Source organism: Brassica oleracea, chromosome C3, assembly GCF_000695525.1.
Source record: "Brassica oleracea var. oleracea cultivar TO1000 chromosome C3, BOL, whole genome shotgun sequence".
Classification (NCBI taxonomy): domain Eukaryota; kingdom Viridiplantae; phylum Streptophyta; class Magnoliopsida; order Brassicales; family Brassicaceae; genus Brassica; species Brassica oleracea.
The window spans coordinates 57,513,206-57,527,905 of record NC_027750.1 but is presented as its reverse complement, the minus strand read 5'-3'; the positions used below and the strand labels follow the sequence as shown (position 1 = coordinate 57,527,905).

The window sequence follows — 14,700 nt, the reverse complement described above, 5'->3', positions numbered from 1 at the left end:
TTAGGGTATAAGGTTTAAGTTTATAGTCTATATTTTGGGTTTAAGGTATATAATTTGGGTATAGGGTATAGGATTAGGGTTTAGGATATAGGGTTTGGGTTTAGGGGTTTGGATTTGAGTTTAGAATTTAGGGTATAGGGTTTAGAATTTAAGATTTAGGGTTTAGGGTTTCGTTAGCGGCATTAGCGTTCTTAAAATTAGCATTTTTATTTTTTTAGCTATTTTTTTATTTAACTTAATATTTTTTAATTAATAATCTATGTGACATTTTAATTGATCTTTAAGAGTGAGCTGAATTTAAAGGTTCACCCCTCAGTTTTGTTATATATAAATATAAGAATTGTGTCTCTCACCACAACACGTATTTTGATAATTTTCACTTCCCATAATTCTCTCTACCTCTCACTCTTCTTCGTAGATCTCTCTTAGTTGATTCTCATGGATCCACCATTCAACGAAACATACAAAACCCTTTTGTATAAACAGATCAAAAACACAGAAAACAGTGTCCCGCAAACACCTTTTAGCTTCCATGTCACTGCTGTCGTTGAAGAGGTGGAGCTTCCATTGATTGACGTCAGCCGTCTGATCAATGGAGCCGAGAAGGAGAGGGAGAAGTGTAAGCAAGACATTGCTAGCGCTTCTAGGGAGTGGGGGTTTTTCCAAGTGATCAACCATGGGATATCAATGGATGCGTTGGAGAAGATGAGACAAGAGCAAATTAGGGTTTTTAGAGAACCATTTGACAAGAAAAGCAAGTCGGAGAAGTTCTCCACCGGGAGTTACCGGTGGGGAACGCCGTCAGCCACTTGTCTACGGCAGCTTTCTTGGTCAGAAGCATTTCATGTTCCCATGACAGATATTTCTGACAACAAGGACTTTACTACGCTCAGGTACACAAATATTGTGTTATTAATTAACTTTTAATTGTTAATTACATACTTCTAAAATTTTAATATTCAGGTTGTTTTAAAATATATTTGGAGGACATTTTACAATAAGGAAATGTTGATAACATTCCACTTAATCTTAATTTTTACTAACTTAAAAATTAGTTACCTTCTAATAACATATCATCACCTATAAACCAGCTAGTGTTTCTAGGATAATATTGTGTACATATAATGCAATGCTTGTTTTATGTAAGTGTTTGACTATTAGTCAGATAGTCTTCTTAGCAAATTCATTAAGTAGTTAAATATTCGAGCATGGGAGACGAACGCAGTTTTATTCAATATTTGGCGGTTTTGAAGCATATAATAGAGTGTTGTCATTTCTATTAAATTACTATTTAGTCCACATACATAAAAGAAAATCCTAAAAAGTTTTTGAGGTTGGGTCAAAGATTTATTCTCCATCTCTCATGCGTGTCTCTGTTTCCCATTTTTAATACTCCTTCCATTTCATATTAAGTGTCGTTTTAGAAAAAAAATTTCGTTACAAAATAAGTGTCGTTTTCGATTTTCAATGTAAAATTTATTAATTTTATGCAAAATTTATTTTTCTATTGGTTAAAATATGGTTAGATGTATAGGTAATAGTATTTTTATAGGAAATATATAAAATTAATTGTTTCCTTAATTCGTGTGCCGAAACCTAAAACGATACTTATAACAGAGGAAGTACTATTTTTGAATGTTTAATTTATAGATAGCAAGTTGGCATGTGAAAATATAATGAATAAATAAATATTAATACTTCCAAACAAAAAAAATGATAGAAAATATTATGACTTCAGAACATGCTCAGAGCATAGTTACGTAATTAATTTAAACCCTAGCTAGCTCTAATGTTGGTTTTATTCTTTGGCTCCTCATATGCTAAAGAATTTCGTCAAGCACTTCAAATATGAAATATTCTGTAAATGTAAATGAGCTAGCATTGTTAGTTTCGGAAAATAAACTTCTTAGAATTATTCTGCACCAGCTGCGGCACATAATGATTCTGTAGACGCTAACCTATTCTTGGGATTAATAACGAAGAACCATTAACCAATTCGTGGCTGAAAAAACCCCATCAATCAACTCATTAGAAAACAGAATAGTGGAATTTTTTTTTTTTTCCATCTGAGTTTTTCATTCATAACAATAGAAAATTACAAGGTTAGAATCCTAACGCCGGCGGAACACATGAACATCGCCGAAAACTAATCCCAAACAGGGAAGCCAAAGCCCAAAGAAACGGGACACATACATCACATACTTCAAAACGGAACATCATACTACCAACCTTAAACTAAACCCATAAACAACCGTGCAAGAGACTAAACAAAGACTTATTTCTATATGATTAGCCGGATTCTTGTTATGCACTAAGCAAGCAAGCACACAAAGCAAGGGGTTTCTTCATCGAGAGCAGGAATCCTCATCTGAACCACACGTTCACGATGACCACGAACCACTTGGACAAAACCAAGACAAACAAACCCATTAAGAAGCAAACACCGGGACAAACCCCTTCTTCAACCACACCTTTACCTGGACACCAAATAGCCTCACCCTCTTTATATTGCTCCAACACGCAAGAAGCCACCGAGGACAAACAGAGACCGCTAGCTTCTTCTCAACTATAACCTTCAACTGCTCACCTCACCCCACATCCCCTTACCATGAAGCTACACCGTTGCTAAATCAAAGACAAAATAAGCCAAATTCCAACCTCCAGAAAGATTAATCGGGTACAGTCTCAGCAAAGTAGACACAGGCAGGAGGAAGAGGAGGTACAAGAGCTCGTCTAAGCACACAGTTAGGGGAAAGACAAGAGTATCTAGGGTTTCAAAAGAGAACCAAACTCTTGATACCGGCGAAAACCACCGAGCACACAGCTTCCTCAACTAGAAAAAACTCATCTTTACCCATCAGTCTCAGACAACGCTCACCACGCGCCAGCACGCTCCACCAATCTGGAAACTTCACCGCCATCAAACAAGCCGTAACCTCACCCCTTCTGCCGAGAACAACTAGACTAATGAAACTCGACAAAACTAGATCTGCTTTTCTTTTAGAGAGAAGTTGAGTAAAAGGAGAGATAGTGAACATTGTTACATGTGACACAGAATAGTGGAATAGCCTTTATAATAAAATACAAATATTACACATTCGACATGCGTTACATCTGAAAGTTTTCAAACTTTTAACATGCATACCTAGCTACATAGATCTGAATAAAAATTACCGATGATATATACACATGTAATGAATCTACAATACATAATCTGTTTTCATCAATAGTAAAACATTTGTATGAACCTAAAATACTTTACATTTAGTATATATACCTTGGTTATCTAACATATATTTTGTTCAAGTAAGATAATTTCCTTTTCCCGTCAATGTGGATTAATTAACCTTCTTAATTTTCTTCTTATGTGATGTTTGATTATGAAGAAATACTTTTTAAAATGTGCTCAGAACCTCTGTAATCTTGTTGAAAAAAAAACTCTATAAAAGCTTAGGTACGTTCATTATAATACATAGTACACTTTGACAATATAGATTACAGTACTATATGGTCACGAGATAAATGTCTCTTAAGAAACGAAGACTAATGGAAGGGAAGAAGAAGTACTTGAACATGCCAGGCTTTCACGGTTCTTGATTATATTTTTAGCTGCCACGGCTTTCACGGTTCTTCGCAGATCCATTCAACTTCAAAGGTTGTACCGTCGACGACTCTGCGTGTAGTCCTATTCCGGCAGTCCTTCCGTATCTCACTGCAACGTTATCTAAAATTAGCATTTGTCGACCTTTATCCTTCAGAGGCTGTACCGTCGATGACTTTGTGTGTAGTCCTATTCCAGCAGCTTCTCTGCACCTCACTGCAATGTCGGGAGATCCAGACATTTTCAGAGACGATTTTTAACTGTTCTCAAAACCCATCGGTTGGGCTATTCAACGTCGATTTTGACTTCTTTGCGTTTCTTCGAACGCGGGCTCTAGGAATACAAGTGAAGCTTCTCTACGGGTCTCTTCTCTCCTTAGCCACATCTATCATTCGTCATGTTTTAGTTATTTTCGTTTATCACTTTACCGTCGAAAATCTCTCCGGTTGTAACCGACTTAGCCCTTGGGGTGTTTAATATTAATATAAGCATTTGGTGTTCAAAAAAAAAAACATGCCAGGCTATATATATACACGCATATATTATCTTGTTATGAGCGCGTATGAATATGTGCGCTGGAATCTGTACATGTACTAGTATTCTCACGCATGTGGTTGTCATACACATCTTATGCAGTTTCAGCTTATGTGTGTGTGACCACATCCCCTTGCCACCACCTTTCATAGACTTGAGCGTTCGGGTACCCGTTCGGGTTCGGATCGGTTTTTCGGATTTCGGTTCCATTTTGTAACACCTCATAGGTCTCATTCTAGTAAATTTACAAGTACAGATCGGATTCGGATATAACACTTCGGTTTCAGATCGGTGATATATCCGAAGTAACCATATATCATTCGGATTCGGGTTATATCGGATCGGTTCAGATATACCCAAAGTAAAATCTAAAATTTAAAAGTAAAACATAAGAAATATATACTTCTTTGTATATAATGGAGTATTTAAGGTATTTATTTAAATTTTAAATACTTATTGTTAGATATCATATCCAAATAAATATGAAATTGAATATTTGAAGTACATATTTATGTTTCAAATATTTATATTATATATTAATTTGGACATTCAGATCGGTTTCTTCGGATATTTTTTAGGGTTTTCGGGTTTTTCTGGTTTTCGAGTTACCCGTTTGGGTTCGGTTAATAAAACTTCGGGTTCTGATATGTTTTGTAATACCCTATAAGATCCATTGAAGTATTTTTTATATTTCGGATCGGTAAGGATCGGGTTTTTCGGTTCGGATTCGGTTCGGATTTCGGGTTTCAGATTTTATGCCCAGCCCTATTAGTTGGCATTTCATGATAAGTCACTATTAGTTGCAATTTGACAATAAATTCTAAAGTTATGTATAATATATCTCAATCCAATAAAAAAAAGCCAAGTTACAAAAAAAAGAAGTTATTTTCTCTTCGAAAAACGAATACTTTAGGGGAACTCGAACACTATTCCATGACATTTTAATAGATGTCGTAATCCAATAAACTGCATATATAGAACACAGGATTTTAAGGTACATTCATCCAGGATTAGTCTAAATTAGAATTCCAGAGTTCGTATGCCGTTTCAACAAAAACAAACTAATTGCCGAAGCCAAACAAATGATCATTTTTGATAAAGTTCGATTAGACATTAGAGTCCGATACTTTGTTTATGAAGTTTTATGGTTGCTTTTTTCTAGTGCTTCTATTATACACACTTGAAACCTCTATACCCATATATCTTTTTTTTTAAAAAAAAATTAGATGATCCACGATCTTAGCAATGACGTCGGAACAGAAACGATCATTCATCTTTTCCAGCAAAACAAAAGAATATATATGTACAGTACAAACTCTATAAATTAATATTTTATAAATAAATTAATATAATAAAATTAATGAACTTTAGTCTTGAATTGGATCAGTTCAAAAAATATGACACAATTCTTTGATAAGGTAATAAAATAATAAATTTTCGAAAATCCTATCCAAATATATGGTCACATTAAAATAATAAATGATACTTACAAATTTTATAAAAAATATAAAAAATTTTATTATTTTTTTTATTCAGAATGAAATTTATCTCAATTTTTTCTCACAAATTAAAATTACTTTAATACTATTTTGTCAAATCAGCTATAAAACACATTACATATATGTTATACACCAAATTATCATATAAGAATAATATGAAAGCCAAATTTAAATTTTATAAACCGTAAAATAATTATTTTATTTTACACTAAACAAATTTTAGTTATACTCCTATTAAATCTAAAAGTTAATAACTTTATAAAATAATAAAATATTGTAATTCTAACATAATTAATTTATCAGAAATTTTACTGTATATACTATATAGCTAGTGGCCAACAAATCCAAAGTGAATAGAGTTCATCATTCTAGTGGCCAAAGATGGTCACTCTATACATGCATATGTAATGTATCCGAAAAGAGAAATGCTATAGTAGATCCGAAATTTGCAAAGGATCTCATAGAAAACCTATGGGTTAGACACGTACACGTACCTCTCTTCCCAACCTATTAAACCTTTTTCTTTTCTTTTTTCCCTTTTCTTCTCGTCTTGTTTCAGTCTCTCCCCTGTTATAGGACCCTTCTATTATAACCCAAAGAACTCGCTAGGCATTAGTCGACCTCTCGGTGTGGGAGTAGCACCTAATCAATAAATAGAGGATTATGCAGGGATTAATCGGGGATTAGTTTTTATAATTATTTATTATAAATATATGTATATATATTAGAAACTGTGTATAACCAACAAGTTATCTTTCGGTCGAGGATTATGCGGGGATTAATCGGGGATTAGTTTTTATAATTATTTATTATAAATATATGTATATATATTAGAAACTGTGTATAACCAACAAGTTATCTTTTGGTCTAGTGGTTTACGACATCGAGTAGGCTGTGACAGGTCTAGGTTTCGATTCTTTCATCCATCATCTTTTAATATTAAGACAAAAAAATTTAAAAACACTTTAGCCAAAGTCCAAACAAAAAAATTTAAAAACACTTTAGCCAAAGTCCCACATCGACTAAATACAAGGAATACATGACTTGAAGACCTGTATAAATAGCTACATGTGGTTAGAGGAAAATCCTGCAACTGGACTTCTACAAAAGGTCCAAGTTCTGCCTAATTAGTTAAAAAAAATCGGATTTAATCGGTTAAAAATCAGAAATAAAACCGATTAATCGGTTTGTTGGCCGATTAGTTGATTAACCAATTAGTTAAGCTGATTAGGTCTTAATCGCGGCGGTTGCATACCATTGAGCGCCTAGCCGGGTGATTAATGGGCTAGGCGCCCGCGTTTTAGAACAGAGATTATAACTAACATGCATGTCTTACTTATAAACTGCATCATGAATCTCTTCCATGTTTGTTACATGCACCTGCGATATTACATACGCCACACCAATAGCAACAATTTTCATTGTGCTTGATAAACCGCCAAATGCTTGTGTTGCGTCTTCATGGTATTCCCATAAGATTAGAAAGATATAAAAAATAGCATGTCTTTTGCTTAAATATGTACCACAAATAACAAATAATCTTACGTGTTTCTTTTGTTAGGTGAATTTTGTATCTTCACAAAAAAAATCAGCAAATCAAATAATTTCCACAATTTTCTACCAAATCAAATAATTACCGTGAAATAATTATTTATACTATATCATTCTACCATTAAATAATAATAATAATAATAATAATATTTTACATTTCTTTTCTTATCATAACTTCAATTCATGGTTTACAAAAAAAAAAATCTTAGCAATTCTACGTTAAAACAAATGAACAATTCATGGCTTGGATTAAACAAAAGGAACAAGAAAGGTTCATGGCTTTCGCAATTATTTCACCTAATTTATTTAACATGATTTATTTGTCTCTATAATAAATTAACCTTAGTTATAATATGTACATTTTATATCGCAGCTCAACAATGGAAAATTTTGCTTCAGAATCCGAGGCTCTGGCATATTCATTGGCAGAGGTCCTTGCAGAGAAATCAGGACGGAAATCAAGTTTCTTCAAAAAAACCTGTGTGCGAAACACATGTTATCTAAGGATGAACCGTTATCCACCATGTCCGAAACCATCGGAGGTGTATGGTTTGATGCCACACACGGACAGTGATTTCCTCACAATCTTGTATCAAGACCAAGTCGGAGGACTCCAACTCATCAAAGACAATAGATGGATCGCCGTTAAACCTAACCCTCGTGCTCTCATTATCAATATTGGTGACTTATTTCAGGTATTTAAGCATGGTGAAGAGTTCTTAATCACGTTTAGTTAGGTTTATTAGGTTCGGACCGTTCGGTTTAGGAGATACGGAAGCCTAATTGAAAGTGAATTTCTTATGTATATAGCTTTGATGTCATTGTAGATCCATTTGCATCCATCATTAAGGCAGTGTATTAAAATGTTTTTAAGATTCTATATATGTGTTTTTGCTAGGCATGGAGTAATGGCATGTACAAAAGTGTGGAACATCGTGTGATGACGAATCCAACGGTGGAGAGATTCTCAACGGCGTATTTTCTATGTCCATCATACGACGCCGTTATAGAGTGTTCAGGTGATTGTCCTGCTTATAGAAATTTCAGTTTCGGAGAATTCAGACAGCAAGTTCAAGAAGATGTTAAGAAGCTTGGTTATAAAGTTGGCCTCCCTAGGTTCATTAATGATATCTACTAATTTATACACCCAGCTCTAATGTATTCTTAGGGTCTATATCTATATGTTTTGATTTTTATAAGTTTTGGTTGAATTTTCTTAACAAATGTTGTATTCTAGGTAAACTGGTAATCTACATTTAGTCAAAATAAATTGTAAAATCAATTATGTTAAAACGGAGCTTTCGGTTGACTGTAATTTAAAAGATATTACTCTCTCTGTTTCAAAATAAATGATGTTTTAGAGAATTGTTTTTTTTTTTATTTCAAATTATATGACATTTTCAAATTTTATTGCAAAAATTATTAATTTTATATGCTATATGATTCTTTATATTCTCCATTTATTTTTATTGGTTGATTTATGATTAAGTGTATATAATTAGTGATTTTTTGTTGAGGAATATAAAAAAATTAAATATTTTTAATTTGTGTGTATAAATAAAGCGACATTTAAAATAAAATAGAGGGAATATTAATCTGATATAAAAGTTAATCCGAAGTCCAAATTCTTATTCAAGTGGTTGGTTAAGGTTTGACCAGTTTGAGTCTTGTTGAAAAAAAGTTATATCCCAAGAAGAAAAAATCGTATTAAAACTTTCGTAAGACTAAATATTGTTTTGATATTACAAAAGATTTGATGAAGAAAAAGAAATTGAATTGTTTTGTTTTGAAGAAGTGACAGAAAGAGCAATCGAGTAAACTGCGGCAGTGGTTCTGAGGCTCTACGATGAGAGACAAAGCAATAGAGCCCATAGATTATGCGGGGATTAATCGGGGATTAGGTTTTATAATTATTTATTATAAATATATGTATATATATTAGAAACTGTGTATAACCAACATGTTATCTTTTGGTCTAGTGGTTTACGACATCGAGTAGGCTGTGACAGGTCTAGGTTTCGATTCTTTCATCTATCATCTTTTAATATTAAGACAAAAAAATTTAAAAACACATTAGCCAAAGTCCAGACAAAAAAATTTAAAAACACTTTAGCCAAAGTCCCACATCGATTAAATACAAGGAATACATGACTTGAAGACCTGTATAAATAGCTACATGTGGTTAGAGGAAAATCCTGCAACTGGACTTCTACAAAAGGTCGAAGTTCAGTTAAAAAAAATCGGATTTAATCGGTTAAAAATCAGAAATAAAACCGATTAATCGGTTTGTTGGCCGATTAGTTGATTAACCAATTAGTTAAGCTGATTAGGTCTTAATCGCGGCGGTTGCATACCATTGAGCGCCTAGCCGGGTGATTAATGGGCTAGGCGCCCGCGTTTTAGAACAGAGATTATAACTAACATGCATGTCTTACTTATAAACTGCATCATGAATCTCTTCCATGTTTGTTACATGCACCTGCGATATTACATACGCCACACCAATAGCAACAATTTTCATTGTGCTTGATAAACTGCCAAATGCTTGTGTTGCGTCTTCATGGTATTCCCATAAGATTAGAAAGATATAAAAAATAGCATGTCTTTTGCTTAAATATGTACCACAAATAACAAATAATCTTACGTGTTTCTTTTGTTAGGTGAATTTTGTATCTTCACAAAAAAAATCAGCAAATCAAATAATTTCCACAATTTTCTACCAAATCAAATAATTACCGTGAAATAATTATTTATACTATATCATTCTACCATTAAATAATAATAATAATAATAATAATAATATTTTACATTTCTTTTCTTATCATAACTTCAATTCATGGTTTACAAAAAAAAAAATCTTAGCAATTCTACGTTAAAACAAATGAACAATTCATGGCTTGGATTAAACAAAAGGAACAAGAAAGGTTCATGGCTTTCGCAATTATTTCACCTAATTTATTTAACATGATTTATTTGTCTCTATAATAAATTAACCTTAGTTATAATATGTACATTTTATATCGCAGCTCAACAATGGAAAATTTTGCTTCAGAATCCGAGGCTCTGGCATATTCATTGGCAGAGGTCCTTGCAGAGAAATCAGGACGGAAATCAAGTTTCTTCAAAAAAACCTGTGTGCGAAACACATGTTATCTAAGGATGAACCGTTATCCACCATGTCCGAAACCATCGGAGGTGTATGGTTTGATGCCACACACGGACAGTGATTTCCTCACAATCTTGTATCAAGACCAAGTCGGAGGACTCCAACTCATTAAAGACAATAGATGGATCGCCGTTAAACCTAACCCTCGTGCTCTCATTATCAATATTGGTGACTTATTTCAGGTATTTAAGCATGGTGAAGAGTTCTTAATCACGTTTAGTTAGGTTTATTAGGTTCGGACCGTTCGGTTTAGGAGATACGGAAGCCTAATTGAAAGTGAATTTCTTATGTATATAGCTTTGATGTCATTGTAGATCCATTTGCATCCATCATTAAGGCAGTGTATTAAAATGTTTTTAAGATTCTATATATGTGTTTTTGCTAGGCATGGAGTAATGGCATGTACAAAAGTGTGGAACATCGTGTGATGACGAATCCAACGGTGGAGAGATTCTCAACGGCGTATTTTCTATGTCCATCATACGACGCCGTTATAGAGTGTTCAGGTGATTGTCCTGCTTATAGAAATTTCAGTTTCGGAGAATTCAGACAGCAAGTTCAAGAAGATGTTAAGAAGCTTGGTTATAAAGTTGGCCTCCCTAGGTTCATTAATGATATCTACTAATTTATACACCCAGCTCTAATGTATTCTTAGGGTCTATATCTATATGTTTTGATTTTTATAAGTTTTGGTTGAATTTTCTTAACAAATGTTGTATTCTAGGTAAACTGGTAATCTACATTTAGTCAAAATAAATTGTAAAATCAATTATGTTAAAACGGAGCTTTCGGTTGACTGTAATTTAAAAGATATTACTCTCTCTGTTTCAAAATAAATGATGTTTTAGAGAATTGTTTTTTTTTTTATTTCAAATTATATGACATTTTCAAATTTTATTGCAAAAATTATTAATTTTATATGCTATATGATTCTTTATATTCTCCATTTATTTTTATTGGTTGATTTATGATTAAGTGTATATAATTAGTGATTTTTTGTTGAGGAATATAAAAAAATTAAATATTTTTAATTTGTGTGTATAAATAAAGCGACATTTAAAATAAAATAGAGGGAATATTAATCTGATATAAAAGTTAATCCGAAGTCCAAATTCTTATTCAAGTGGTTGGTTAAGGTTTGACCAGTTTGAGTCTTGTTGAAAAAAAGTTATATCCCAAGAAGAAAAAATCGTATTAAAACTTTCGTAAGACTAAATATTGTTTTGATATTACAAAAGATTTGATGAAGAAAAAGAAATTGAATTGTTTTGTTTTGAAGAAGTGACAGAAAGAGCAATCGAGTAAACTGCGGCAGTGGTTCTGAGGCTCTACGATGAGAGACAAAGCAATAGAGCCCATTTATACATTTTATAATAACCATATATTATGTATGGGTCAAAGCTAATGTCCATAGAAATATATTTGCTAGCCCAGGCTGAAGAGAATTGAATCAGTATTTTGTTTCTCCACAAAACTATTGAGAAATAAAACAAATTATGTGATAAATGAAAGTTTCAACTAATTAACTATCAAATTAATAACTAAACTTATCAACTCATAACAATTGGATATGTAACAGGTGTATTACTTTTTATGGTCTACAATTCATATATGCATACTGTTGGGTTTAAATTCAGATACTATGACATAATGGACACCAGTCACACCAATGCAAATCCGTAAAATATACATTTGTTTGTAGTATACTAACTCTATTCAGGTTTCCATTCAATGATATGCAATGTATCATATCTAATATGATGAAACAGTAAATTATTTAAATGTTAGATGTGCATTCTAGTAATATAAGTAGTTTGAGCAGTCTGGTTAGTCAAGAAAGGTTGGTTGTGGCTTGACCAATGACAAAATTACAGCAACTAAAATAACTAAGTGGCTAAAGTGTATATAAATAGTTTTTTTTTTCTCTTTAAAAGTCTGATTATTTTTACCATCTCAGCTGTGATCAACAACTGCAAATATCTGTACTATCCATCGCCCTCCCCATTTCTTACTGTAAAATCCACACCTTAACTTGTATAGGAGTTTTATACTTGATTGGCAACACTTCAACATCAAACTTTTTAAACCACGCTTTAGCTTTGGTTGTTATCACCAAATTTGAAAATGTTTTATATAATGTATATAGATTCGCAGGTAATATATTCTTGCAATCTGGTCTAAGAAAGGGAAATGTTACTTTATGTTTCAAATACTTAAAGACACCTAAATATGGTATAGCTTACGTGAGAATAGCATGCAGAGACTCTTTAAATGCTCCACGCTTGTGTAGGTTGTATTTCTTAAAGAGGTCCATACATTACCAATCAATTCTAACACGGCTCAATATTTCTATAAGTGAACCCAAACCGAAACTAAAAAAGCTCATGCCAACTGATATACATATGCACATAAAAGAAATACACCAAACTGAAAAACACATACTCCCTCTGTTCCTGAAAGTAAGATTTTCTAGAGTATGCACGCTTATTAAGAATTTAATAAATGTTTATAATTTAAATTGCTTTTTACTTTATTATACATTTTCCAATAACTTTCCACCAATGAAATTTAATCAATTCAAATATTCTCAATTAATGTTCCTCAAAAGTATAAAAAAGTACCTTAACAATATAGAAAATCTATCTTTGTGGAACAAGAAAAAAATCTAAAACATCTTACTTTCAGGAACGGAGGTAGTACTAAATAAAATTTAAAAACAGAGAAAAGGAAAAGAAGAGAAGATTCTCTGTCTTTGTCACAATGCTCATAAACTCTTGTCTTAAAGCTTTCTTTTCCAATCTTCTTAAATGGTCTCGTGCGTGCGGCGTGCCCACTTCCCATGCACTTTCTGTGTCTTGCTATCTTTTTTTTTTTCATTTTTATTATAAAATATAACAAAATATATATTGTCACAACCTTACGGTCTTCGTTTTTATAAATATAGGTCGGTGAGATTATCGCATGCTCTATAGCCACAAACTGAGGACGGTCACTATTAGCCTAGAGGCATATCTCCTGGATTAGACTTGCTGATTGAGAGAGTAAATATGATTAACAAGATTGATCCCATGCTTGACCTGTCACAAAAATTTAACATTCCATCAATATTTGATATTCATCCAAAACAACTTTACTTATTAAATTGTGAAAGATACTCCCATTTTCAGTAGCATATTCGTACATGACATAGTAATATATATACGTGTGTGTGTATGTGTGTGTTAAATTAACTCAAACGTTTAAACTCAATAAATGGCTAAAATCAATTACTACTAGAATTGAACCATATGCAATCCGAAAAATTGAAACTAAATATACTGTTACAGATATTTTGTTCTCGTAATTTGCATTATGAGTTATATACTTTATTTTAAAACATTTTGTATTCCATAAGTTTATATTTGTAAATATATTATAAGGGAGTGATATAATACTTACAAAATTGCACAGAAGAGGACGATTTTCTTGGGATCAAGCATCCAAGAAGTGTGAGAGCGTTTAAAACTCGACTTTCTTGCAAAACCAAATCGTCTTTCTCTATTTTGATCGGAGATCATATTTCCGGCGGTGGCGGCAGATGTAGTAATGGTTATCTGATGAAGCGGCGACGATGGAACATCGGTGTTTGCAGTTGTAACCGTGCCTGCATGATCAATGGGCCCAACAGTGCTCGGCTTTTCCGGCGCGCTTGACCCTACAAAACTCATCAAATGACATACCACAAGCTTTAATTAATACAACAGTTAATAATGATTCTTTTTCATTATTTGACTGGAAGAAATAAATTGAATCATAACGTATTCATTAGTAATTTGTATGCCTAATTTAATAGTGGTATGAGTGAGCATGCAGTTCATGAGAATTAAAGGTTGGAATATTGGGTTCTTTGTGGTCTGCTTAAAGCTATATGTAGCTAACACAAATACATTCAAAACGAGAAACCAAGAAAAGTTTTTCCTTATATATGTATGTGTGTATGTATTGATGTGTTACATAGATTGCAAGCACATAGACGTCAAAAATATTTAGTAAGATGTATGTCAACAAAATATTATCCTTATAAAAGGAACCTTGTTACGGTCTACAGCTAAAAACGCATGGGCTGGTTACATACCTAGATCACACCTAACACTTCGTCATTTTTACACTCAGAAGGAAAAATATATGTATTCAGCTTTATTCAGATTATGCAACCGAGTCCTGTTGCATCAGGGATTAAAAAGAACAAAAAAAGAAAAAAAGCATGTCGTGAAGATAAAACATATGAGAATATTTTTCCGCATAAAATAATAATAATTCGAATTGTAAAATCAATTAAAAGGCCGAGATACATTTGTTTCCATTCAAAC

General features: G+C 32.6%; 3 protein-coding genes across 4 annotated transcripts in view; 2 read left to right on the top strand and 1 right to left on the bottom strand.

Moving 5' to 3' along the window:
- The first annotated feature begins 381 nt into the window (after nucleotides 1–381).
- On the top strand, nucleotides 382–8,477 carry LOC106333093 (gibberellin 2-beta-dioxygenase 8-like). The gene is made up of 3 exons (XM_013771575.1): nucleotides 382–893; nucleotides 7,559–7,880; nucleotides 8,084–8,477. The coding sequence occupies exons 1-3, from the start codon at nucleotides 439–441 to the stop codon at nucleotides 8,321–8,323; spliced, it is 1,017 nt and encodes a 338-aa protein (XP_013627029.1). The 5' UTR covers nucleotides 382–438; the 3' UTR covers nucleotides 8,324–8,477.
- A 1,600-nt stretch (nucleotides 8,478–10,077) lies between these two features.
- On the top strand, nucleotides 10,078–11,130 carry LOC106331044 (gibberellin 2-beta-dioxygenase 8-like). The gene is made up of 3 exons (XM_013769400.1): nucleotides 10,078–10,109; nucleotides 10,212–10,533; nucleotides 10,737–11,130. Exons 1-3 carry the CDS (start codon nucleotides 10,078–10,080, stop codon nucleotides 10,974–10,976), a joined length of 594 nt encoding a protein of 197 aa, XP_013624854.1. The 3' UTR covers nucleotides 10,977–11,130.
- A 1,927-nt stretch (nucleotides 11,131–13,057) lies between these two features.
- Nucleotides 13,058–14,700, bottom strand: part of LOC106333622 — a 9,805-nt gene continuing 8,162 nt past the window's right edge. For both annotated transcript variants that reach the window (XM_013772045.1, XM_013772046.1), the window contains exons 4-5: nucleotides 13,790–14,045; nucleotides 13,058–13,428 (exon numbers count right to left, since the gene is read on the bottom strand). In XM_013772045.1, coding sequence (XP_013627499.1) covers nucleotides 13,347–13,428; nucleotides 13,790–14,045 — 338 coding nt within the window. In that variant the 3' untranslated portion in view covers nucleotides 13,058–13,346. The remainder of the gene's footprint in view (nucleotides 13,429–13,789; nucleotides 14,046–14,700) is intronic.